Below are 27,415 nucleotides of genomic sequence, written 5' to 3'. Positions count from 1 at the left end.
TATCTAGGCTGTGCTGCCATGGTCTGGTAGTTTTAGTTCATCACTAACAGTCTTTCTAATGAACTATACCCAAGACACAGGAAAACACTTCCTACTGGACTTGCTAATGAACTCCACCTGGATACAAAGAAAGCGCTTCCTAGTTCCAGTCCATGTCCTGGAAGAATCCCAGATAAGATAGGAATATTATGTGTTACACACACACACACACACACACACACACACACACACAGAGATAAGTAAATAAAATGCCTGGGAACTCCACACCTTGGCACAAAAAAAATACTACCTTGCCATGTCTGAACATGCCAGCCACACCTACTGGCAAAATGTCAGTGACTATCAATCAATGGCCATGCAGCCCAGGAATCTCACAAGGACCAATGAAATGCATCATTTTATAACTGACTTAGCATATAAGATTGCAATATTTCTGGCATTTAAAAGTTATAAATGCCTACATTTTGTACAAGCAAAATTGCAAACAAACCCAGTACTTGAAAGAAAGCTCCAAGCTGATGTACCTTCTGCTACTTTAACGGTTGCTATTTGGTTAGAGAGAGAGCTCAGTTCTCAATCAAGCATTCAGAAGTTTACTTTGAGGCTTCGGCATAATTTGCGACCCACCTCCTTCTGAACTTTCAATTCTGAGGTTTTGGTGTGCCATCTGCCCCACCTCCAGTAAGGTAGGGCAATAAGCTACTTCTTGCTTTATCTGTGGGTACATGTCTTATAGTGGCTCCAGGGAGTGCTGAAAAGGTCAGCCAGAGGGGAAGAGTCAGGTCTAAAGGACAGGGAAAGCATACAACAGCTAAGAAGTAACAAAAGTCCTTCATACTTTCCAGAGACTGGAGGTTCCAGGGATGGAAATGCACCAAAGATTCTAAATTTCAAGATGCGGAAAGACGCATTGAGGATATACCTACCGCATCCTTCCCCCCCAAAAAATCTGTAAAAGCATTTCTCTCATCTGTTCCACTTAATAATTTCTGGTAAGGGCTTGGAGGAGGAGCCAGTCTCATGGCTTAAGTGCCACTTAGCGCTTAACACCCACTCATAGCAGCTGTCCCGCCCCTGAGTGCCCCCTCCTCCAATTGGCAGAGATCTTTCACGTCACCTTCTGCCTGATCCTTCCAGCTGGAGAAGTGGAAGATTAAACCAGGGACCTTCTGCATGTCAAGCAGAGGCTCTGCCCCTGAGCTATGGCCCCTCTCCATGGGTCCCCAGATTTTCAGGCTGAGGACTTTCCCATAACCACCTGCCTAGTCTTTTTCACTGGAGATGTGGGAGATGGAACCCTGGGACCTTCTGAATGCTAAGCAGGTGCTTTGCCACTAAACAATAACAACAACAACAACAACAATAACAAAGCGGCCGAAGTGCACCGGAGCACACAACCCTAATAACCACCACACCACCACCGGCACCTTGTATGCAGCTTAATTCCCATCACAGAATCCTGTTAAAACATATTTGTTTTTTCTCCTGGAGATTATTATTATAAACTAGAATTAAAGCCCTTGGCAGTGTTAAAAGCAACGGGCGCTAGCATGGGGGGAGGGGGGAGTGCTGTAGGGAAACTCCTGTGTCCCCCCCCTCCCGGGCAGGCCTCCCACCAGCACCCCGCCCTGCCCTGAAAAGGCCTGCTGGGGCTGCCCCAAGCCTCAGTGGGCATTTTGGGGGCAGGTGGGGAGAAGGGATGGAGTTTCCTCCAGCACTGCGCCCGGCTCTGAAAGCTTGGAGCCCGGCTTGGAACTGCTGCGGCAGGCCTTTTCGGGGCCGGGAGGACTGCTGGAGGAAACTCCACCCCTCTCAGGCTGGCCTCCTGCCAGTATTTCCCCCCCTCCCCCCTCCTCGCGACCAGTCCAATCCTCGGCGGGTCTTTTCAGGGCAGGGGGGAGCACGGGCAGGGAATTCCAGCCCCCCCCCACGAGCCCCACCAAGCTCCTGTGCTGGCGGCGGTCAGGGGTAGACTGGTTGCAATAGCACCAGAGTACCCCTGGCTGGGTTTGTGGGGGCGGGGGCGAGTGGTTCCCAGACCAATCAGGATGTGCACAGCTTTCCACGTCCTGATTGGCCCATGAACGGGAAGCAGAAGCCGGACACTCTCCGCCCAGGAGGCGTCTGCTCAAATATTAAAGGTAGCTAAGTGTTACGGATTATAAATCCAGCTGAAGATAAAGGGCTGATAAAAAGTCTCTATGCCAGGGGTAGTCAAACTGCGGCCCTCCAGATGAAGAAGAAGAAGAAGAAGAAGAAGAAGAAGAAGAAGAAGAAGAAGAAGAAGAAGAAGAAGAAGAAGAAGAAGAAGAAGAAGAAGAAGAAGAAGAAGAGGAGTTGGTTCTTATATGCCGCTTTTCCCTATCCGAAGGAGGCTCAAAGCGGCTTACAGTCGCCTTCCCTTTCCTCTCCCCACAACAGACACCCTGTGAAGGAGGTGAGGCTGAGAGAGCCCTGATACTACTGAAGAAGAAGGAGAAGAGTTGGTTCTTATGTGCTGCTTTTCTCTACCCAAAGGAGGCTCAAAGCGGCTTCCATTCACCTTCCCTTTCCTCTCCCCACAACAGACACCCTTTGAGGGAGGGGAGGCTGAGAGCCCTGATATTACTGAAGAAGAAGAAGAAGAGTTCGTTCTTATATGCCGCTTTTCCCTATCCGAAGGAGTCTCAAACCAGCTTACATTTGCCTTCCCATTCCTCTTCTCACAACAGACGCCCTGTGAGGTGGGTGAGGCTGAGAGAGCCCTGATATCCCTGCTCGGTCAGAACAGTTTTATCAGCAAGCCCAAGGTCACCCAGCTGGCTGCATGTGGGGGAGCGCAGAATCGAACCTGGCATGCCAGATTAGAAGTCTGCACCCCTAACCACTTTACCAAACTGGCTCTCAGATGTCCATGGACTACAATTCCCATGAGCCCCCGCCAGCAAATGCCATTGCCATTGGTTTAGGAAATAATGATCAAGGGTGAGAATCTGATTTAGTTGTTGACTGTGAGGAGTCGAAGACCATAAGCAAAACCAGGGTGTTTAACATTATCTAGCCCAGGGGTAGTCAAACTGCGGCCCTCCAGATGTCCATGAATGCTGGCAGGGGCTCATGGGAATTGTAGTCCATGGACATCTGGAGGGCCGCAGTTTGACTACTCCTGCTCTATGGTCTTAAAGCATAGTAAGGAAATGCTTCCACAAATCAGCCCAGCAAGGGAGGGGGGGGAGCATTTTGGCACAGCTTTCAAGGGGCATCAACTAGAAACAGAAGACTGGGCTAGATGGGCACTGCTTGGGTCCAACGTAGCCCTCTTCAGTTCTTCTGGAGAGCCAGCTTGGTGCAGTGGTTAGGAGTGCGGACTTCTAATCTGGCATGCCGGGTTCGATTCTGCATTCCCCCACATGCAGCCAGCTGGGTGACCTTGGGCTAGTCACAGCACTGATAAAACTGTTCTGACCGAGCAGGGATATCAGGGCTCTCTCAGCCTCACCCACCCCACAGGGTGTCTGTTGTGGGGAGAGGAAAGGGAAGGCAACTGTAAGCCGCTTTGAGCCTCCTTCGGGTAGAGAAAAGTGGCATATAAGAACCAAACTCTTCTTCTTAATATCAGGGCTCTCTCAGCCTCACCCACCTCACAAGGTGTCTGTTGTGGGGAGAGGAAAGGGAAGGCGACTGTAAGCCGCTTTGAGACTCCTTCGGGTAGGGAAAAGCGGCATATAAGAACCAACTCTTCTTCTTCTTCTTCTGTTCTAACTTTACAGCTGGGTCCAGCCGTGCCTAAGAGACCAACATGATTCTGGGGATGTGAGTTTTCAAGAGTCGGAGCTCCCTTAGTCACCTGGAAGTTGGCAAGGCTAGATCTGGGAGGGCTTGTCATTCAAGGGGGTGCCACAGCCTTTGGAAATGAAAATCAGTAGCAACCATTTCCGGTCTGTGCAACGTCTGATTACAGCACCGTTCCTCAGTGCATTAAGAAGGGCAATTCTTTATATTCTGATGGCCAGAATATAAAGCTCATGTCTAACTTCTCCCGAAATGGGAGGGAAGGCGTGGGGGCACCAGCCTCTTCCCACAGGGGGTGGATGGGAGGTGGGGAAACAGACCACTCCTCTAACACACCTTCTGTCTTGCTCCCTCCCCCATCAGCCTATTCATAAGACTCCTCCGGGTTTCTGTGGATGACAACAAGCATCTTTTGACTGCCAAACGCACAAGCCCCGACTGCAGAGATGTCTGTAGCTCAGCAGAAAGAGAAGGGATTAGAGACGGCCAAGGGCTTGCTGGCAGAGAAGGGATTGGACCCCCAGCTGTCCAGTAAAGGTAAGGAAGGGTCCAAATGACAAGGGGTGGGGGGAACCAGCTACTGAGGCTGCCCTGAACCTTCATATCCTGCTGGGGAAGAAGAAGAGCTGCGCTTGGCTGCCTGTTTTCCTCTACCTTTAAGGGGTCTCAAAGCAGTTTATGCTCTCCTTCCCTTCCCCTCGCCACCTTGGGAGGCAGGTGGGGGCTGAGAGAGCTCTGAGAGAACTGGGATTGGCCCAAGTTCACCCAGCAGGAAATCAGACCTTGTTTTTCTAGATAGCCAGATAGCCAGGAGGACACCGAATGTGGTGTTGAGGCAGTAGGAACTAAAATTTGGCTGTACATATTCTACTACTGCTCCTAACCCAATCATAGAGTTGGAAGGGACCTCATGGTTCATCTAGTCCAACCCCCTGCACTAGGCAGGACACTCACATCAACCATTTCAAACAGAGGTGGGCTTTGTCCAGGGCAAGGATGGACGCTCCCCCAACAGCAGTTTTGTATGAGATCTGAGATTTTGCTTCTGTGCAGACGCAGCAGAGGGAACCTCCCATCTCTTGTTCCCTTGTGCGTTATACTAAACGGAAGGAAATGAGCTGATAAATGCTGCTCTTTCTTGCTTTAAGCCCCTTGATCACTACCTGAAATAGGCAGAGGGGTGCCCTCTAAAATTCCTTTTGAGTGACAGGCAAAGGTGATTTCAAAGGCAGTTCCAACATTTTTGCTTCTTAGCATTTAGAAAACGAAAAGCCCTCTTTAAACAAAATGGGGAATTTCACGGTTGCCGCACTTTCATGCTCTGTCATCATTGTGTCCCTTTTTATCTGATATATGTTAATCATTAATGTTCAAATGTACTTTCTTTGCTGGCTTTTGATGCTATTAATAAATCTTTGAGGGAGAGGAGCCATGGCTGAGTGTTAGAGCTCACAAGGTCCCAGGTTCAATCTCCCGCAAAAACATCTCCCCATTAAGAGAAACCAGGGGAATAGCTTCAATAATATCCTGAATGAAAGACTGTACAACTACTGACCCCCCCCCCCTGAAGTTTTCAGCTCTTTGTTAAATCTGACCTTTCTCTGTGGGTTAAATGAAATCTTTCATTTGCTTAGATTTTTACATCGCAAGGGGATTAGAGAGTCACAGAGGAGAGGTCTATGAGCGGCTACTAGCCATAATGACCTCTGAATCATAATGGCAGGAGGCAAATTCAGGGGAAAGACACGGCCTCTATGTCCTGTTGTTGGCGATTCAAGAGGAACTCTTTGGCCACTCTGTGAGACAAGATGCTGGACTTATGAAGGTTTCGGCCTCTAAGTCTGGCTGTTAGACCTCCTGAGGTAGCGATCCCCAACCTGTGGGCCACGGACCACATGTGGTCCTTCGACTAATTGGAGGTGGGCCGCGAAGGACGCCTTCTCCCCCCCTGGCCCTTTACTTCATCCCCCCCCCGGCCCTTCACAACACACTTTGTGTGTCCTTGTCTCCCATCACTCCCAGATGGGACTATCTCGTTGCAGAGAAACCAGCTCAGGGTTCCCATTGATTTGTCATTGTCATGAGTTAAAATTTCCATGCAAATAAAATGTTCCTCATGTTCCTTGTTGTGGCGTGTCTGTATCTTATTTTGAAGGGATGTTTAAACATGACCATAGCGATCAGAGAGCGTTAGGGCAGGGGTTGAGAGTAGAGGAGTAAACTACCCCCCCCCAGCAGGCCTCAGTAAAATTGTCAAGCGTTGAGTGGTCCCCGGTGATAAAAAGGTTGGGGACCACTGTCCTGAGGTACAGGACAGCCACTACATGAGACAGGATACTGGAATAGATGGACTATTGGTCTAATCCTGCAGGGCTATTCTTATGTTCTTATGCTCCTTTGGAAATAATATGAGTCTCTCCTCTTTTCTATCTCCTCCCCACCCTTAAATGGCACAGGGGTCTGTGGATGTGGAACTGGGCCTGGGTATGCAACACCTCTGGATGCCATGAAAGGTAAGCCCTTTTGACTACCAAGCTGGATTGGACCTCAGCCGAAGGGTGCTTCCTAGAGAAGGGGATGCCCAAACCTTTTGACCCTGAAGGGCCCTTTGGAAATCTGACATAACAGTGAGTGTAACCACAAAATGGTTTCAACAGAAAGCGGAGCCAGCCACAAAATGGCTTCCGCAGGAGGTGGAGCCAGCTACAAAGTGGCTTCTGCAGGAGGTGGAGCCAGACACAAAGTGGCTTCCGCAGGAGGTGGAGCCAGACACAAAGTGGCTTCCGCAGGAGGTGGAGCCAGACACAAAATGGCTTCCGCAGGAGGTGGAGCCAGACACAAAGTGGCTTCCGCAGGAGGTGGAGCCAGACACAAAGTGGCTTCCGCAGGAGGTGGAGCCAGACACAAAATGGCTTCCGCAGGAGGTGGAGCCAGACACAAAGTGGCTTCCGCAGGAGGTGGAGCCAGACACAAAGTGGCTTCCGCAGGAGGTGGAGCCAGACACAAAATGGCAGCCACAGTTTACTTTCTTGGGGCTACCCAAGGTAATCATCAGCATGGCCAATCAGAATCCTTGCTAGACAAGAGCCTCCCTGGCCCCTCCCACTTTCTCAAAACACTTGAGGTGCACAAGGAAAGGTGCCAGTGGGCACCATGGCATCTGAGGGCATCACATTAGGGACCCCAGTTCTAGAGAGTGCCCTCCTTCCCACAATTCAGCTGCTCTGGAATGGGTAAAATCAAGTTTTTCTTTGGCATCAGCTCCTCTGGGAACCTTTTATCTGCCTGCCTTCTCTCTTCTATTGGTTCTTAGAATATTTCTTGGCATTCTGCTCAACAAGTAGGCGGGGGATTCTTTGAAAAATAACTTTCTTAGAAAGACTTAATTCAAAGAGATTGAACATAGTGGGAGTATATATCAAGGCGTAAGTCACTGAGGAAACACAGGAAAGTGAAAACAGGGTGTTTTTTATCTGGAACACATTCTGACGTCACCAAAAATTGAATAAAAGAGACATCTAATATAATCAACTTCAAGCTTTATTATTTTGGAACAATGCCTGAAGTTGATCTTTTCTTCTTCTGTTGAGCATTCCTTTGATCGATGGAGCTTCGTTTTTTTGTAGTAGCTTTTCCAACAGTCCGATCGCTTGATTGCTAAAAGTCCTCTTTGCTTTCCAAGGTCCCAGAGAGAGACTCATGTACATTTCTTGCATCTTGACCGGCTCTGGCACCCAAGCGCCCGACTACCTGGCGACGGTGGACGTAGATCCAGAATCCCCAACTTATTGCAAGGTTCTGACCAGAGATCTTTTCATCTTAGTATGCTGTTCCTCCCCTCAGTTTCCAGGGATGGCTGAAGAGAAGCCATGAATGAACATTGCTTTAGGATGCTTAGGGCTGATCCTGCGTAGAGCAGGGGGTTGGACTAGATGGCCAGTATGGCCCCTTCCAACTCTATGATTCTAACATGTTCTGACCTGGATGGCCCAGGCTAGCTTGATCTTGTCTCGAAAATTAACCAGGGTCAGCCATGGCTGCATTTGGATGGGAGACCATGAGGGAAGTCCAAGGTTGCTCTGCAGAGGCAGGCAATGGGAAACCACTTTGGAATGTCTCTCAGCATGACCTGGATAGCCCAAGGTAGCCTGATTTCATCAAATACTGGAAGCTAAGCAAGTTGGACCCAGGTTAGGATTGGATGGGAGACCATGAAGGAAGTCAGGGTTATCTCTTGCCTGGAAAACCCCGTGAGGGGTCGCCATAAGTTGGTTGCAACTTGACTGCACCACAGGAAATGAACATAAGAATATCCCTTCCTGGGTCAGATTCAAGTGGGTTGCCATGTTGGTCAGAAGTAACACAACAAACTAGAGTCCAGTGGCACGTTTAAGGCCAACCAAGATTTATTCAAGGCGTGAGCTTTCAAATGCAAGCACTCTTCCTCAGACTAAATGAACAACCACCATAACTGTGGAGCTATAAGGCCAAAGTAAATTATGGCAAATTAGTAAAGTGTGTCACAATATCCAAATTAAGCCATGTGATGCCATAGGATAATTCTTTGCCAAAACAGCCAATCAGTCCTTTTGAGTTCCGCTGCAGTTCACAAAAACACTGGAGAAATAAGAGATTCAAATGGGTCACCATGTTGGTCTGAAGTAGCACAATAAAATCAGAGTCCAGTAGCTCCTTTAAGACCAACAAAGATTTATTCAGGGCGTGAGCTTTCGAGTGCAAGCGCTCTTCGTCAGACTGATCTTCTTACATGACAGGGAATATATAGCAAAAATAAATTCTGTTACATCAGTAGACTGTGTCACAACCAAATACAGCCAAATACTGTGCGGGCAACTATCTTGTCCGGAGACCAGAGAGTTAAATTCAGAATTACATTACATATTACTAACATCACATTACAGTCAGAGAGGATTATAAGGAATGTGGATATAAGAGTTGAACGAGGTTAGCATGCATAGTGAGATAAAAAAAACCTATATCCTTATTGAGTCCAGGGTATATCATTGTTTCGTGTGTTGTAATAACTTGCATTTCTGCAGTCTCCCTTTCTGCCCTGTTCTTGAAGTTCCTTTGTAATAAAAACAGCTACTTTGAGGTCCCTTAATGAATGTCCTGGAAGGTTGAAGTGTTCCCCTACAGGTTTTTCAGATCTGTGATCTGTGATTTTCGATGTCCGACTTGTGTCCATTCATTCTTTGGCGGAAGGTTTGACCCGTTTGCCCTATGAGAGCCAGTTTGGTGTCGTGGTTAGGAGTGCGGACTTCTAATCTGGCATGCCGGGTTCGATTCTGCGCTCCCCCACATGCAGCCAGCTGGGTGACCTTGGGTTCGCCACGGCACTGGTAAAACTGTTCTGACCGGGCAGTGATATGAGGGCTCTCTCAGCCTCCCCTCCCTCACAGGGTGTCTGTTGTGGGGAGAGGAAAGGGAAGGCGACTGTAAGCCGCTTTGAGCCTCCTCTGGGGAGGGAAAAGCGGCATATAAGAACCAACTCTTCTTCTTCTTCTTCTTCTTCTTCTTCTTCTTCTATGTAGAGAACAGAGGGGCATTGCTGGCCTTTAATGGCATAGACAATGTTAGAAGGTGGGCAAGTGAATGAGCCGTTGATGGTGTGGGTGACATTGTTAGGTCCAGCGACTGTGTCCTTGTAGTGCGCGTGATGGCTCTGATAGATTTGATCAGAGCAGGAATCTGCAATGTTTTTGAGCCTGCAGACACCTCTAGATTCCTGACACAGTGTGGGAGGCACAGCCACAACATGGCTCTCCACAGTTTACGTTCAGCCACTCAGTCGCAGCTGTGGTAGCACCTGCAACATTTTCAGAGATCTGCACTGTCCAGTTTGGTGTAGTGGTTAGGAGTGCAGACTTCTAATCTGGCATGCTGGGTTCGAATCTGCGCTCCCCCACATGCAGCCAGCTGGGTGACCTTGGGCTCGCCACGGCACTGATAAAACTGTTCTGACCGAGCAGGAATATCAGGGCTCTCTCAGCCTCACCCACCCCACAGGGTGTCTGTTGTGGGGAGAAGAAAAGGAAGGCGACTGTAAGCCGCTTTGAGCCTCCTTCGGGTAGGGAAAAGCGGCATATAAGAACCAACTCTTCTTCTTCTTCTTCTTCATTAGATCTCCAGTGGCCAATCGGCAAGCTTGCTATGCAAAATCCCTACCTAGCCCCACATACTTTCAAAAAACATCTGGTGTGTGCCAGGAAAGGTATTGGCAGGGGCCGTGGGGCCTACAGACAACTCTGGATTGGAGAGCGCTAACTTCTCCCCTTCCTCCACAGGTGCTCCACCGCCTGCCCATGCCTTACATCGACGATGAACTCCACCGCTTTGGTTGGAACGCCTGCAGCAGCTGTTTTGGGGACACCACCAAGAAGCGGAACAGGCTGGTCCTTCCTTGTGTTGGCTCCTCTCGCATTTACGTGGTGGACACCGGGACTGACCCGAGAGCCCCCAGGCTCCACAAGGTACAGCTTTATTGGAGAAGCATTAAGTAGACTCGTGAAATATAAATATATATATTTTGGCGAGAGATCAGTAGCCAGTGTAATTGTTGTAATTTTGGGGTCACCGGCTGCCAGGAGCTGGCCCTGAGCAACAGTCCAGCTGCAGGGATCTGTATTAGCTCCAGCCCCTGAACACTCTTCCAGGGTAGCCCCAAGTAGAGCCACTCTGGCAGTAGTCCAGACCAACAAAAGCTTATACTGTGATTAAACTGGCTTTTAAGCGGCTACTGGAGTCTATGTTGTTCTTCTAAAACAGGGGTAGTCAAACTGCGGCCCTCCAGATGTCCATGGACTACAATTTCCAAGAGCCTCTGCCAGCATTTGCTGGCAGGGGCTCGTGGGAATTGTAGTCCATGGACATCTGGAGGGCCGCAGTTTGACTACCCCTGTTCTAAAAGAATTAGGTCAGGAGGGAATCTCAGGAACCAGAGAATCAGCGACAGAGGGAGAGATCCTATCTCTTTCTGTTGCTGACAGGTCTTTGGCCATGATGCTGTCCTTTTGTGAACCAAGACAAGGTGGTCAGATGCAAGACAGGAAGAGGAGAGAATGTACATTTTCAGCTCAGGCTCCACAGAAGGAAATGGGGGTACCTAACCACAGGTCACCATGTGTCTCTGGGTGTGACATTTCTCTCCTCCAGCTGTGGCAACAGCCTGTCTCATGGAAATCCCAAGGTTCAACTCATGATTTCACTGGATTTCAAGTCTAGCAATACCTTAGAAACCAACAGGAGTTTCAGGGTGTGAGTTTTGGAGCGTCAGACTTCAGTCTCTGATGGACATTGATAAATCTTGTTGATTTCTGCTACAGAACCCAAATCTAGACCTTCTTCTGCAGACCAACATGGCTGTCCTCCTGAGTTTACCTTCATGGTTTTGGACTCCCTGATTATGAAGGGGAAAACAGCAAGCGTCAGCTCAGTGTAACTTCTTTGAAAACGTTCTTTCCTTCTCCCTTACAGGTGATTGAGCCTAGTGAAGTTTTCGAGAAATGTGACCTGGCTTTGCCACACACCTCTCACTGCCTGGGCTGCGGGGATGTTATGATCAGTGCTGTAGGGGACCCACGTGGCAACGGGAAAGGTATTTCACAACATGGATTCCTGCATAGAATCCTGGCTGAAGATGGCCTGGACCAGGGAACCTCAAGGTGGTGACTCCAGGTGACAGGTCCCTCACTGATACTGTTTCAGGAGCCCACCAAGGTTTTCCAGAAGTGGCTGGGGGCAGGTGGGGCATTTGCTCAACAAAGCTTCTGATTGGCTACCGGAGATTTTAGGGGCTGTGCAGATTTTTTAAAAACATTGCTTTGGCATCAGCTGCCTCCAGAGCTCAAGGATCTTCCCTCTGGACCTCCTGGTGCCAACTTTGTGATAGAAGGAGTGTTGGAGTGGATAGTTTATTGGCCTTGCTTTAGGATGCTTAGGGCTGATCCTGCGTAGAGCAGGGGGTTGGACTAGATGGCCTGTATGGCCCCTTCCAACTCTATGATTCTGTGATTCTATGATTCTATGATCCAATATTATGGAGATCAATGACCGGAGACCGTACTGGGATTGGCTCCGCCTCTTGGGGCAGCCATTTTGTGTCAGTGTCCAGCAGCCTGGGTCAGAATTCCAATGTCTGGCTTTACAAGGATACAAGTAGGTGTGTGGGAAACAAGGGTGGCCCTTCTTCCAGGAAACAAGGGTAAAGGTAAAGGTATCCCCTGGGCAAGCACTGAGTCATGTCTGACCCTTGGGGTGACGCCCTCCAGCGTTTTCATGGCAGACTCAATACAGGGTGGTTTGCCAGTGCCTTCCCCAGTCATTACCGTTTACCCCCCAGCAAGCAAGCTGGGTCCTCATTTTACCGACCTCGGAAGGATGGAAGGCTGAGTCGACCTTGAGCCGGCTGCTGGGATTGAACTCCCAGCCTCATGGGCAAAGCTTTCAGACGGCTGCCTTACCACTCTGCGCCACAAGAGGCTCTTATTAGGTGTGTGGGAAACAAGGGTGGCCCTTCTTCCAGGAAACAAGGGTGGCCCTCCTTAATTCAAGATGGAATGTTGAGATGGACCAACTCAGTCCAGGCCTGGTTTAAGGATCTGCGGAGCCTGTAGAGCCAGAACCAGAACCAGACCCTTTTAGTTCTTAGGTTCTGTCAAGTAATTTCTGATTCATGATGGCTTTATGAACAAAGGCCCACCATCCAGCAGTCAATTTGTTAAGCTTTTGTAGTCCCTACTCCCTAGTTGCAATGCTGCTGGAATAGAGAGCAGAGCAGGGAAGCAAGCAGGGACAGCAGCACCTGAAGGAAGACACTTGCTCATGAGGAGACCTCCAGGCCGATTACTTTCCCAGCCAGAACAGCCATTTCTAGCAGCAAGGCAGGCTTCATGTGCTACAGTACTAGGTGATTAGACCGGCCATGACTGAATTGGGAAAAACGCAGAGATACGGAGGAGGTGGCAGCAAGTGTAGATTCTCCTTTTCTTGTCCACCCTGCGCCTTGCCTGAATTCTTCACTGCCTCCCCTTCAAAACTTTAGTCATTTATTTATTTATTATGTCTATTTATATACCCCCCCTCTCTCGGACTCGCTGTCTTGGGGCGGGTGAACGACAATTTAATATACATCAGCAGCAAAACAGTAACATTTGCAACATTGATAAAACCATCAAGCAATGTTCACAAACTTGAATGCAATAAATCAACTGTTACCCATTGCCCTGGTACTAGGCAACCTGCCACCCTGGTTACGGCTGCCCTGGTACTAGGCACGGTTAACCAGGGTTAGCTTTCAGCTTAGAGTTGAACAGGTTGCAAACCTTGCTTAAGTTTAATCCTGATCAACCCCACCCTCCTTGGCGAGGAGTTCAGGATGGGGTGTGTGTTTCTGAGCACGGATCTTGTCCTTCTGCCAGGTGGTTTTGCCCTTCTGGATGCGGAGACCTTTGAACTGAAGGGGAACTGGGAGAGACCCACCCAAGCGGCCCCCATGGGTTACAGTTTCTGGTATCAGCCGAGGCACAACGTCATGATGAGCACTGAAATAGGGGTGCCGAAATTCTTCATCAATGGGTTCAACCCAGCTGACCTGGGGAAAGGTAAGGCCTCGCTACACAGGAATACATTTATTTATATTTATTTATACAAATAGAGGCATAGAGCTGGGTCAAGGGTCATTATTTATTATAACTATATTATTATTATTTTTATTTGATTTATTCCCCGCCACTTCCAAAGCCGGTTCGTTTACAAATGTCCGATAAAAAATCCCATTAAAACCCCCATTAAAAGGACACAAAATTGCAGTGGACACAAAATCACACTGGCACAGACAACATGGCAGAAAAACCACTCCCACCCATCCCTACTGCTAGGGGGGAGAGGAAAGAGGGTCAAGATAACTCAAGTTGCTACTTGAGGGCATTGATTTTTTTCGCTACCCCCAGCCTCAGCCATAGACCTGGTAGAAGAGCTCCGTTTTGCAGGCCCTCTGGAACAGGGGTAGTCAACCTGTGGTATTCCAGATGTTCATGAACTACAATTCCCATGAGCCCCTGCTAACGTGTGCTGGCAGGGGCTCATGGGAATTGTAGTCCATGAACATCTGGAGGACCACAGGATGACTACCCCTACTCTGGAACACCGAGAACACAGCTCAGGAAATTCACCTGGGTTTTGGACTGGATCGGCCATTGGTCTGATCCAACATGGCTTCTCATATGTTCTCTATACCTTCCCTCCCTACATCCCCTGTGACCACTGCTTTTTGGCTATATTGGGAACCCTATTTTGAGAGTCCATCCAATTTCTCCCAAGAAGCAGACCTTTTAGAGAAAAAGCTCTTTATTGAAGATATACCCATGCTTACATCTCAGAACCCTTGCTACGACTAACTCGCTGGAACCTGTCACTGTGTTTTAACCTCCGTGGTTTTCTGGAGGCATTTTGGCGTGAAAAGATTGAATAAAGGTCTGAGAATTCTGCATTCCCCCCCTCCAAATATTTTCATCTGTAATGCATTCCCCTGTTGAGCAAAATTTGAGTCCAGGGGCACCTTTAAAGGTAAAGGTAAAGGTATCCCCTGTGCAAGCACCGGGTCATGTCTGACCCTTGGGGTGACGCCCTCCAGCATTTTCTTGGCAGACTCAATACGGGGTGGTTTGCCAGTGCCTTCCCCAGTCATTACCATTTTACCCCCCCAGCAAGCAAGCTGGGTACTCATTTTACCGACCTCAGAAGGATGGAAGGCTGAGTCAACCTTGAGCCAGCTGCTGGGATCGAACTCCCAGCCTCATGGGCAGAGCTTTCAGATGGCATGTCTGCTGCCTTACCACTCTGCGCCACAAGAGGCTCTTAGGGGCACCTTTAGGACATAACTAACTTATATACGTGTGACTTGTGCCACTCTTTGCTGTTTTTATTCTTGTTGATACTTTTATATATTTGAGTTCCATAAATAAAATTCAAATGTAATACGTTTTTATTATATAAAGGAGCCGTTTCCACAACCTTCTCAGGCTCTCACCTCCATTTCAGGTCGGGTTTTTCCACCCCTTTTCTGTTTTTTGTTTGCACCTTTAAGACCAACAAAGTTTTATTCGAGGGTGAGCTTTCGTGGGCACGCCCACTTCCTCAGACACAATGAGACTGCATCTGAGGACTGACATTGCGTCTGAGGAAGTGGGCGTGCCCACGAAAGCTCACTCTCGAATAAAACTTTGTTGTTCTTAAAGGTGCCGGACTGGACTCAAATTTTGTTCTGCTGCTTCAGGTCAAGCCGGCCACCCTCTTGAATGCATCCCCCTGTTGCTTGTGGTACTATTGTTCATGTAAGGTGACCAGATTGTCCCACTTTTGGAGGGACACCTGGGGGCACCTGGCAAATTGTACGTGTGTTGAAATTTAAAATATATACATTACAATACTATTTTTGCGTTCTATGTGTTCTATGAAACTTTTTGTTGCTCCATATGGGTAGTCAAACTGCGGCCCTCCAGATGTCCATGGTCTACAATTCCCATGAGCCCCTGCCAGCATTTGCTGGCAGGGGCTCATGGGAATTGTAGTCCATGGACATCTGGAGGGCCGCAGTTTGACTACCCCTGATAGAGATCAAATTTTGATCAAGAACCTCCCCCGGTCCATGGTGTCCTGCTTCACCAATGTTGAAATCTGGTCACCTTAATGCTCATTCTGACCTATTTGGAGATGTTCCGGAGGCAACATGGTTTGAAAAGGGTTAATTAAGGCGTGAGAGTTCCGCATTTTTATTTCCAAAATATTTTTCCCGAGTGCTTTTAAGGCATGTGACTGTTTCTTGTGGCACCATTGCTGGTTTAATATCCTTGATGGGGTGTCCGGAGGCATTTTGACCTGGAGCAATTAATAAAGAAGTAGGAGTTCAGGGTTTCCATTGCTAAAATATTTCCTTGAGCATCTGTAACACAGCCCACTGCCAGCTTTTTGTGTTGTTTGTTTAAAGCCCATTCTGGAATATCCCAGAGACATTTTGGCCAGGGAAACATTAACAATGGTGTGAGAGTTCCATATTTTCATGGCTAAAATTTTGTTCTCAAGTGTCTGTTATGGATCCCGCTACTTTTGGCATCCAGTTCAGTTCAGTTTTGGGCACCCCAGTTGAAGAGGGATGCAGACAAACTGGAGTGTGTCCAGAGGAGGGCAACAAAGAGGGTGAGGGAGACCAAGACATAGGAAAGGTTGGGGGAGCTTGGTCTGTTTAGCCTGGAGAGGAGACGACTGAGAGGGGATCTGATAGCCATCTTCAAGTATTTAAAAGGCTGCCATGTAGAGGATGGAGCAGAGTTGTCCTCTCTTGCCCCAGAGGGATGGACCAGAACCAATGGGATGAAATTAATTCAAAAGAAATTCCGTCTAAACCTCCGGAAGAAGTTCTTGACAGTTAGAGCGGTTCCTCAGTGGAACAGGCTTCCTCGGGAGGTGGTGGGTTCTCCATCTTTGGAGATTTTTAAGCAGAGGCTGGAGAGCCATCTGATGGAGAGGCTGATTCTGTGAAGGCTCAAGGGGGTGGCAGGTGACAGTGGGTGAGCGAGAGGGTTGGGAGTGTCCTGCATAGTGTAGGGGGTTGGACTGGATGACCCAGGAGGTCCCTTCCAACTCTATTATACTATGATTCTAGGATATTTTGTCAATGCCCATTCCAGCTGGTTCCGGCTTTTACTTTGTCCTCTTCCCCCCTCCCAGTTTCCATTTTACTTCCATTTTATCCAGATTAAGCTTCAGTTTCTTCGAACCTCACTGTCCCTCTGTGGCCATTGTTTATAGAGTCAACTTTGGAGAAGGACTGGCTGTTCAGGGTCAGCTGCTTCCCAAGACCATCATGTCTGCCCCATGGCTTGAATGATTCCTAAGTGACCAGAAACTTATCTCTGGTGGATTCACCATCACTCACTAGCAACCTGCTTTGCGTTTCTTCTCTGTCCCCCTCCAGGGCGCTACGGCCGTCATCTGAATGTCTGGGACTGGACCACCCATGGTCTTCTCCAGTCGATCGATTTAGGGGAGGATTCTGCCCCCCTTGAAGTCCAGTTCCTTCACAACCCCAATGCTGCATGTGGAATGGTGACCTGTGCACTCCAGGGCTCCGTCTATCACTTCTACAAGACCCAGGTGACCACCGGGAAATGTTTTTTCCTGGTAATATAGTTTCCTTGCCTCAAGTGGAGAGGGGTGGGTTGGACAGCCCCAGTTACTCAAGTTCACCAGCACTGAGGATTTTGCTTTTCTATCCCCAAAGGAGTCTCAAAGGGGCTTCCAATCACGTTCCGTTTCCTCTCCCCACAACAGACACCCTGAGGGAGGGGAGGCTGAGAGAGCCCTGAGATTACTGAAGAAGAAGAAGAGTTGGTTCTTCTATGCCACTTTTCTCTCCCAGAAGGAGTCTCAAAGCGGCTTCCATTCACCTTCCCTTTCCTCTCCTCACAAGAGACACCCTGTGAGGGAGGGGAGGCTGAGAGAGCCCTGAGATTACTGAAGAAGAAGAGTTGGTTCTTATATGCCGCTTTTCTCTACCCGAAGGAGTCTCAAAGCGGCTTACAAACAACTTTCCCTTTCCTCTCCCCACAACAGACACCCTGTGAGGGAGGGGAGGCTGAGAGAGCCCTGAGATTACTGAAGAAGAAGAAGAGTTGGTTCTTATATGCCACTTTTCTCTCCCCGAAGGAGTCTCAAAGCGGCTTACTGTCACCTTCACTTTCCTCTCCCCGCAACAGACACCCTGTGAGGGAGGGGAGGCTGAGAGAGCCCTGCTCCCCACATGCAGCCATCTGGGAGACCTTGGGCTCACCACATCTCTGATAATAAAGCTCTTGGCAGGCTGGCATCAGGTTGGATAGATAGGAAGGAGTCTCAGAGGTCAGAAAGAACTTCTGGGATCTGCCATTTCCCATGTTAGCACTATAGTGAATAAATTGGGGGGCGGTGGAGAATCTGGAAGGAGGATGTTCTTGGAAGGTGCAGGCAATGTGCTCCTGTTTTCCCAGGGATGCAGGGATGCTGAATTCATGAGCGGTCAGTCAGTCTTGGCAGGTTTCACTGATGCTTATTCTCTCTTGGGAAGCTTGGCCTGATTTTATTTTTTGACTAGGCCAGAGCTAATGTTCAAATCCCAGAGCTTAGTCTTGATTGAAGAAGCACACAAGTGCTATTCTCATCCCACGATGAAGTCTGTTGACAGAGGTACCCTTCCACGGGTCTGGTCCCATAGGTGACACTAGATCCTTTTTGCACACATGACTGCCACAAAAGGCCGTTCTTCTCTATGTGCAAGGAGGATTCTATTTATGGAATTTCTGCAACAATGGACCATTTAAATCAGGGGTAGTCAACCTGTGGTCCTCCAGATGTCCATAGACCAATTCCCATGAGCCCCTGCCATCGTTTGCTGGCAGGGGCTCACGGGAATTGTATTCCATGAACATCTGGGGGACCACAGGTTGACTACCCCTGATTTAAATGCTTAAACTGTTCTTCATTTCTTTCCGGTGCTTCCAGACTTCTCAAATCCAAAATAATTGCCCCATTTGGGGCACCTGCCTGGCCTTGAGTCCGTGTGAGAAAGGAGGACACTAAATAATGTAACCGAGGACTATAGATGATGTAGAAAAGAAAATGCAAATAAGTGATCTATATTTCTTCTGCAGGATGGAAGCTGGGCGGCAGAGAAAGTGATCCAGATTCCGAGCAAGAAAGTGTCAGGATGGTTATTACCCGAAATGCCAGGTGGGTCAAAAGTTTGAGACAGCTCTTTATATTTCTCCTCCCTCTCTGCCCTTTGCAGGCTGCAGCTGGTTTCAGCAAATCCTTTTGTTAGTGGAAGAGACAGGCAACGGCGCCCCCTACTGGCAAATCCTTTTGTTAGTGGAAGAGACAGGCAACGGTGCCCCCTACGGGCAGATAAGAGACTCTTTCTGAATCGTAGACCGAAAGAGTTGGAAGGGTCCGTACAGAAGAATTGATTTTTATATGCCGCTTTTCTCTATCTGAAGGAGTCCGAAAGCGGCTTACAATCACCTTCCCTTTCCTCTCCCCACAACAGACACCCTGTGTGTGTGTGTGGGGGGGGGGGGGGCTCAGAGAGCCCTGAGATTCCTGAAGAAGAAGAGTTGGTTTTTATATGCTGCTTTTCTCTACCCAAAGGAGTCTCAAAGCGGCTTACGTTCTCCTTCCCTTTCCTGTCCCCACAACAGACACCCTGTGAGGGAGATGAGGCTGAGAGAGCCCTGATATTACTGAAGAAGAAGAAGAGTTGGTTCTTATATGCCGCTTTTCTCTACCCGAAGGAAGCTCAAAGCGGCTTACAGTCACCTTCCCTTCCTCTCCCCACAACAGACACCCTGTGAGGGAGGGGAGGCTGAGAGAGCCCTGATATCACTGCTCGGACAGAACAGCTCTATGAGGACTGTGACTGGCCCAAGGTCGCCCAGCTGGCTGCATGTAGTGGAGGAGCGGGGAATCAAACCTAGCTCTCCAGATGAGAAGCTGTGAATCTTAACCACTACATCTAGCTGGTTTAGGGCACACCTACAGGCCATCTTGTCCAACTACCTGCTCAAGGCCTGATCAGCCTAACACATCTATCCATCTGGTGAAGTTCACACACAACTTTTGGGAGTGTTTGGCTGCATCCAGAGCAGCACCGGTTTGCCTCTTTTTTGGCTTTGTCTTCCCAACTCAAGAGGTGTTTTGGGGACCCTACACATGCTGTTGCCCTCAACTTGTCCACTTTCCGGGCGGTCTCCTCATTTTCTACCATCTTTCCCTGCTTGGGTATGCTCCCTCTGGCAAGAATGTCATGCCTTGTGAATTTCCTGCCCACATTGGCAGCATTTCACCATCTTTAAGTATTTAAAAGGCTGCCATATGGAGGATGGAGCAGAATTGTTCTCTTGCTCCAGAGGGACAGACCAGAACGAATGGGATGAAATTAATTCAAAAGAAATTCCGTCTAAACCTCCGGAAGAAGTTCCTGACAGTCAGAGCGGTTTCCCAGTGGAACAGGCTTCCTTGGGAGGTGGTGGGTTCTCCATCTTGGAGATTTTTAAGCAGAGGCTGGAGAGCCATCTGACGGAGAGGCTGATTCTGTGAAGGCACAAGGGGGTGGCAGGTGACAGTGGATGAGCAATAGGGTTGTGAGCATCCTGCATAGTGCAGGGGGTTGGACTAGATGACCCATGAGGTCCCTTCCAACTCTATGATTCTATTATTCTATTCTATGATTTCCCTGTTGACCCCCTTTTGGGTCTCACATTTTCCCTGCTGTGTCATCAGTCGGCTTTTGACTGGCTTTTGAAGTTTATCGATAGCTGTGATTTCGCTGTCACGATGCTATAGCAGTATAGCAGCTAGCAACTTCTAAAAACAACACAGTACTCCAGTGGAGAGAGAGCGTTATAGTAGCCCCAAGGGGAGGAGTGCGGGGTGGCATATAAGCTATATAATTAAATAAGTAATCTGTTTATTTATTACATTTCTGTACCGCCCTTCCTCAGGGGCTCTGGCTGCTTTACCACATGTATTATCAAACGTAATCACAGTTCCCAAAACAGCTTGTTACAAGCATGAACAATCTTTACAATTTTTACAATCACAGAATCCTGTGTTATAATTTACCATCCTGGCGCTAATTCTCCTTTCCTTAGGAGTGTAAGGATGTGAGAAACCTTCATCTGAATGCGCCATTGCCCTTGGCAATCTCTCTTCCTTCGAGGGTTGCCAGGCTCCAGGTGGGGTCTGGAGGCCTGCGATTTGAACTGAAGTCCAGACTACAGAGATGTGGATGAAATGGCTGCTTGGGGTGGGGGTGGGGGGGCAGGCTGGCTCTATGGCATTACACCTCAGTGAGGTCCCCTTCCCTAAACCACACCCTCCCTAAGCTCCACCCACAAGTCTCCAGGAATCTTTGAGCCCATAGTTGGCACCCCAATGTCTTTTACTCCAGCAATGCGTTCAGAACACAGAATCAAGGCAGCTGGTTCTTGGGTATTTTTTTAAAAAATCATTTATTTAAGTAATAAAGGATTCAAGCATTTAAATATTAGATGGTTAATTTTCAAAAAGAATCTCAGCTGACTGCTCTCCTTCCTGCTAATTCAGCCATCATGAGGTGGGGTTTCCATACCTGCTCTTGGAAAGCTACTAGCAAATGGAAAAACGGAAGAGACATAAGTATTCCTACTTTCTTTTCCTCCAGCCTTTAATGCCCACATCCTTACTTCCTTGGACGATTGTTTCCTGTACATGAGCAGCTACCTCCATGGTGACATCCGTCAGTACGACATCACTGACCCTCACTGCCCCAAGCTGGTTGGCCAGGTAAGCGTCTTCATTGAAGGATCCGTCTTTCTCTAGTGGGAGAGGCAGCCAGGCACCAGAATTATAATCCTCTGGGATAAGAAGATATCATGAACAAGAAAAAGAGTTGTTATCTATACCCCCCCCCCCATTTCCCTCCCCACAACAGACACCCTGTGAGGTAGGTGGGGCTGAGAACACTCTGCCAGAATTGCTTGGTGAGAGCAGTTCTAACAGGACTGTGACTATCCCAAAGCACCTAGCTGGCTGCACATGGAGGAGAAGTGGGGAATCAAACCTGGATCACCACATTAGAAGCTGCCACTCTTAACCACTACACCAAGCTGTCTCCAAGGGGAGACCCATGGCTCAATTGTAGAGCATCCACCTGGAATGTAGAAGGGGCAGGGATCACCAGCGTGATGACGTTTGCTCAGTCCAATGTCCTCCAGGAAAGATATTGAGAGAGGTGATCCCTCAGATATGCTGGGCCTGGAGAGTATTGCGCCCTGAACACATCAATACATGAAGATACCTTCTACTGAATCAGATCTTTGATCCATCAGTCTACTGTTGGTATTGTCCACTCAGACTCAAAGGTTCTGTGGTTGAACCTTTCACCTCACCAAATATTTTGGTCCTTTGTTAACCGGAGATGCAGGAGATGGGACCTTCTGCATGCCAAGCAGATGCTCTATTCCTGAGACCCAGGCATGGGGCGACTACCTCCACCTGAACCTGCCCGTGAGCATCCCATCTCTTGCTTGCAAAGGGAGAGGGGAAGAGTCCTGGGAACTCATGCTGGGTCTCCCTCTTTGTTCATTGGCCAGCCCCTCTGTTTGTGGAATGGGTCAGCTGGATCCAACACCTGTTTTGCATCCTCATGTTCATTGCTTGTGCCTCTCTCTATTACTTTGGGATTTGCTGTTGCTTTTCCAAGTGTTTTGCTTTTCTAGCGCTCAGGTTGTTCTCATTTTTAAAGTGCAGGGAAATAGGCTGGATATACAATGTTGTAACATTGAATCCACCACTTTTGTTGTTGTTGGGTGCGAAGTCGTGTCCGACCCATTGCGACCCCCTGGACAATGATCCTCCAGGCCTTCCTGTCCTCTCCCATTCCCCGGAGTCCATTTAAGTTTGCACCGACTGCTTCAGTGACTCCATCCAGCCACCTCATTCTCTGTCGTCCCCTTCTTCTTTTGCCCTCGATCGCTCCAGGCATTAGGCTCTTCCCCAGGGAGTCCTTCCTTCTCATGAGGTGGCCAAAGTATTTGAGCTTCATCTTCAGGATCTGGCCTTCTAAGGAGCAGGCAGGGCTGATCTCCTCTAGGACTGACCGGTTTGTTCGCCTTGCAGTCCAAGGGACTCGCAAGAGTCTTCTCCAGCACCAGAGTTCAAAAGCCTCAATTCTTTGACGCTCGGCCTTCCTTATGGTCCAACTTTCGCAGCTATACATTGCAACTGGGAAGACCATAGCCTTGACTAAACGCACTTTTGTTGGCAGGGTGATGTCTCTGCTTTTTAGGATGCTGTCTAGATTTGCCATAGCTTTCCTCCCCAGGAGCAAGCGTCTCCTAATTTCTTTGCTGCAGTCCCCATCTGCAGTGATCTTGGAGCCCCGGAAAATAAAATCTGTCACTACCTCCATTTCTTCCCCATCTATTTGCCAGGAATTGAGAGGGCCGGATGCCACGATCTTCGTTTTCTTGATGTTGAGTTTCAAGCCAACTTTTGCACTCTCCTCCTTCACCTGCATCAACAGGCTCTTTAGTTCCTCTTCGCTTTCTGGAATCCACCACTAGAGGGAGCAAAAACCATATAGAAAAGGAAGAACCCTGAACCAGTAAGGAAACCCAAGTGATGAGAACAAGACTGTGGAAGAGCCCCTCGTCTTGATATCAGTCCTTCTAACTCCCTTCTGCTTGGACCAATGATGCAAGATGCTACTGATAAACAATTCTGCATCAGATCATTAATGAATTAATTAATCAATCATAAATTTGTTAACCGCTGCTCTCAGGCTAGCCAGCTCACAGTGGTTTACTACAAGTTACCAACATAACATCCTAAAATAATAAACAACCCCAGTTTCTCAGCCATAGATTCCAACCTGGCTGCACAGACCACACCCCAACCCCCAGTCTCAGAGCAGATAGATGGTTAGATAGCTGGATGATGAGAGGAGATCTTCCATATCCTGGCCTTCCGTACCCATAGATCTTCCGTATCCTGGCCTCAGCCAAGTGCTTGGTGGAAGAGCTCCGTCTTGCAGGCCCTGCGGAATTGTGATAGCTCCAACAGGGCCCTTAGCTCTTCCAGGAACTCATTCCACCAGGCAGGGGCCAGGACCGAAAAGGCCCTGGCCCTGGTTGAGGCCAGGCAAAACTCACAGCATTTTACAGACTTCCCCTCAGAAAGCCAATGTAGTGCAGTGGTTAAGAGCAGTGGCTTCTAATCTGGCAAGCTGGGTTTGATTCCCTGCTCCTCCACATGCAGCCAGCTGGGTGACCTTGGGCTTGTCACAGTCCTGTTAGAAGTTGTTCTCAAAGAATAGTTTCTCTCAGAGCTCTCTCATCTCTCCTACCTTCCTCAATGTCTTGTGGGGAGAGGAAGAGAAGGCGATCTGAGACTTCTTCAGGCAGTGAAAAGTGGGATATAAAAAACAACTCTTCTTCTACTTCTTTGAGTCTCTTACCTTAGACTGATCCTCTCTTGGGGTGGTGGGGGCATCTTTGTGTGCACACAGGTCTTTGTGGGGGGCAGCATCCCAAAAGGCGGCGTGGTCAAAGTCCTTGAAGATCCAGAGCTGGACTCCCAACCTGAGCCTTTGATCATCCAAGTAAGTAAATCACAAACAGAGGGGAAAAGTGCAGGGTGGATGGTTAGGTTATCAACTCTGAAGTTGGAAGTTCTCAGAGGTTTAGGGATGGAGACTGAGGTGTATGGGACGCGATGTACCTCTAGGTCCTCCATATCTCCTACACTTATTGCCTGCCTCTGTGCCATGACTCTGCACTTACTTTCTTTATTCCATTGTCAATCCTGTTGAATTCAGATCGCTTTGAACTCGGGTCTTCCTCCCCCCCCCCCATTGAAACAGGAAAGTCTTCTGCATGTGGTTAGGGTAGTTCAGAAGGGGGGGGGGAGCCAAGCCTCTTTCTTTCTTTTCTTGAAGGGAGGGGGAGATGATCGAAAAAGGCAGAGAAGTTGAGAGAAATTAGGGGCTTCTCCTTTAAGGCAAGTTTGTCACATGACCACCTGTTTGTCACAGGACCACCAATCACGGGCCCTCTACCATGGAGGAGAGCCCAGATTCAAAACAGCCTTTAAATATTGAGGGTTAAAAGCACTCCAAGATATCGCACAATAAAGGTAGGGTCACTCCGGATCAATCCTTCTTGCTGCAGAAGGAAAATTTAAATCGCCTCAAATCCAAACGGAAATCGCATTCTGTGTAGAGGGCCGGGACTGAATCGATCTGGGGTTGGAATAAAAGCCCCATGCAGTTTACACCCAGGTCAAGGCTTGTCCTTGAGAGGTTGTCTTTAATGCAGATCAGGCCTGGGCCCCTGAATCTCCACTCTGCTCCCATGAGGTCCTCCCCCCATCTTTTGCCTTTGACAGCTGCATTAGTGAGCCCGATAGAACTGGAAGCTCTGGGAGGCCCAAGCTACCAAATATCTCCTGTGCCGACTCCCCTGCCTTTGTCATTGACATCTCTATTACTACTTGACATGGAAAGTGATTGAAATGTGGAATTCGCTGCCAGAGGATGTAGCGATGGCTGCAGCTGTCAAAGGCGATCAGCTAGATTAATGAAGGATCAGTAGATCCATGGGTACTAGGCATGGTGACTGAGGGGAACCTCCACATTCAGAGGCACTAAACCTCGGAATCCCAGAACCAGGAGGCTCCATGAGGGGAAGGCCTCGGCCTCTCTACCCTGTGGCTGGCCCTGCAGAGGAACTGGCTGCCCCTGTGTGAGAAGGGAGGCTGGACTGGAGGGACCCTCCCTGGCCTGACCCAGCAGGGCTCTTCTGAGGGTCTTCTCAGGGGAAGGCCTCGGCCTCTCTGCCCTGTGGCCGGCCCTGCAGAGGAACTGGCTGGCCCCTGGGTGAGACGGGAGGCTGGACTGGAGGGACCCTCCCTGGCCTGACCCAGCAGGGCTCTTCTGAGGGTCTTCTCAGGGGAAGGCCTCGGCCTCTCTGCCCTGTGGCTGGCCCTGCAGAGGAACTGGCTGGCCCCTGGGTGAGACGGGAGGCTGGACTGGAGGGACCCTCCCTGGCCTGACCCAGCAGGGCTCTCTTGAGGGTCTTCTCAGGGGAAGGCCTCGGCCTCCCTGCCCTGTGGCTGGCCCTGCAGAGGAACTGGCTGGCCCCTGGGTGAGACGGGAGGCTGGACTGGAGGGACCCTCCCTGGCCTGACCCAGCAGGGCTCTTCTGAGGGTCTTCTCAGGGGAAGGCCTCGGCCTCTCTGCCCTGTGGCTGGCCCTGCAGAGGGACTGGCTGGCTCCTGGGTGAGACGGGAGGCTGGACTGGAGGGACCTCCCTGGCCTGACCCAGCAGGGCTCCTCTGAGGGTCTTCTCAGGGGAAGGCCTCGGCCCCTCTGCCCTGTGGCTGGCCCTGCAGAGGAACTGGCTGGCCCCTGGGTGAGACGGGAGGCTGGACTGGAGGGACCCTCCCTGGCCTGACCCAGCAGGGCTCTTCTGAGGGTCTTCTCAGGGGAAGGCCTCGGTCTCTCTGCCCTGTGGCTGGCCCTGCAGAGGAACTGGCTGGCCCCTGGGTGAGACGGGAGGCTGGACTGGAGGGACCCTCCCTGGCCTGACCCAGCAGGGCTCTTCTGAGGGTCTTCTCAGGGGAAGGCCTCGGCCTCTCTGCCCTGTGGCTGGCCCTGCAGAGGAACTGGCTGGCCGCTGTGTGTGATGAGAGGCTGGACTAAAAGGACCACTGGTCTGATCCAGCAGGGCTCTTCTGAGGTTCTTATCACTTCAGCTTGCTGTGTGGTTCTTCTGTCTTGTAGGGAAGACGAGTCTACGGGGGACCCTTAATGCTTCAGGTCAGCTTGGACGGAAAGAGAATTTATACCACCACCAGTGTTTACACTCCTTGGGACAAGGGGCTTTACCCCGAATTGATCAGGTAAGAAACCTTTCCCCTTATTCCTGTGGCCGGACCTCTGTCCTTCACGTTTACCGCTTGTTCATCATCCGGACTCTGTTTTCTTCCTTCTTCAGGGAAGGTGCTATCATGCTGCAGATCGACGTGGACACGGAACGTGGAGGCCTGTGTGTGAACGAAGACTTCCTGGTGGATTTTGGGAAGGAGCCTGTTGGGCCTGCCCGGGCTCACGATATGCATTACCCCGGGGGGGATTGCACCTCAGATATCTGGGTCTAGGTGGGGAGCAACCCCGTCTGTCCCTATGCTAGCTTTGGGGAGATACGCTCATGGCGGCCTGAGGATCTTCTCTGCTCTTTCTAAAATCCGTATGTGTGCTAATTCATGGCATGGAAGCTTTCTAGAGTTGCTAACTCTGGACAGTGAAATTCCTAGAAATTTGTGGGAGGAGCCTGAGGAGGCTGACTCAGCAAGGGTGTGATGTCACTCTAGGACTTCCGTTTCTCCTAGACTCGCTGGTAAGCTATACAGTCCGGTCACCACGGCTACCATTTCCAACAGGAAAACCAATCTCTGTAGAGTGGAAAGAGCTTGGAATTCTGGGAGATCTCCCTGATTGTATTCACAAGGAGGGTAACAGCCCTAAGCAACCGGGTTTCTCAAAGGAGTCAGCCGATTCCATTGCAGCCGAAATCCTGAGAGAGAGAAAGACGGTTTATGTCGCTAGCAAAGGCTCTCGTTTTTTTATGCATGCTACGCCAAATGCAATTTCAAACTTGGTTCCCCAGATATTCGGAAAAAACAGGGTCAACTCACAGCTCTGTTGAAAGGAAAACCAGGGCAATAAAATGTTTTCCTTCAAACGGCTTGGGTGTCCGTGCATTTCTCAATTTTCAGAGCGGTCCAGCTGGCTCACTCTCACGACCACTTTCAAAAGAACAAGGCAGAAAAATTGTGTTAGTCCTGATGGTCCAGGGCCTTTGGGGATCGTTTGCCTAGTGTGCAGTACCCAAATAGAATGACCACTAGACTGGAAAACCTTTTATATTTTTATGATACTGCAGAAGAACAAAAGGACACAGGTGGGTTGGTACTGAAAGAGCCTGTGTGTAGAACAAAGGATTGCATGAGACTTTATAATATTTCACTGAAGGCAGGTAAAGATGATGCT

The 27,415-nt window shown here is 49.4% G+C and overlaps 1 protein-coding gene across 1 annotated transcript; it reads left to right on the top strand.

The window, feature by feature from the left end:
• Positions 1 to 4,105: 4,105 nt before the first annotated feature.
• LOC143829437 (methanethiol oxidase-like) lies at positions 4,106 to 27,111 on the top strand. The gene is made up of 12 exons (XM_077320313.1): positions 4,106 to 4,308; positions 6,228 to 6,284; positions 7,454 to 7,566; positions 10,080 to 10,265; positions 11,269 to 11,389; positions 13,212 to 13,394; positions 16,766 to 16,944; positions 18,477 to 18,555; positions 21,026 to 21,147; positions 23,873 to 23,965; positions 26,147 to 26,265; positions 26,361 to 27,111. Exons 1-12 carry the CDS (start codon positions 4,218 to 4,220, stop codon positions 26,521 to 26,523), a joined length of 1,506 nt encoding a protein of 501 aa, XP_077176428.1. The 5' UTR covers positions 4,106 to 4,217; the 3' UTR covers positions 26,524 to 27,111.
• Positions 27,112 to 27,415: the final 304 nt, after the last annotated feature.

The sequence above is a fragment of the Paroedura picta genome, chromosome 1, assembly GCF_049243985.1.
Source record: "Paroedura picta isolate Pp20150507F chromosome 1, Ppicta_v3.0, whole genome shotgun sequence".
Lineage (NCBI taxonomy): Eukaryota > Metazoa > Chordata > Lepidosauria > Squamata > Gekkonidae > Paroedura > Paroedura picta.
The sequence above is the reverse complement of the archived record's forward strand: the minus strand, read 5'-3'. Positions and strand labels throughout refer to the sequence as shown.

Coding starts and splice junctions, on each gene's coding strand:
- LOC143829437 (XM_077320313.1), top strand. CDS start 4,218: ATGTCTGTAGCTCAGCAGAAAGAGAAGGGATTAGAGACGGCCAAGGGC. Junction 4,309..6,227: donor CCCCCAGCTGTCCAGTAAAG/GTAAGGAAGGGT, acceptor TAAATGGCACAG/GGGTCTGTGGATGTGGAACT. Junction 10,266..11,268: donor GAGCCCCCAGGCTCCACAAG/GTACAGCTTTAT, acceptor TCTCCCTTACAG/GTGATTGAGCCTAGTGAAGT.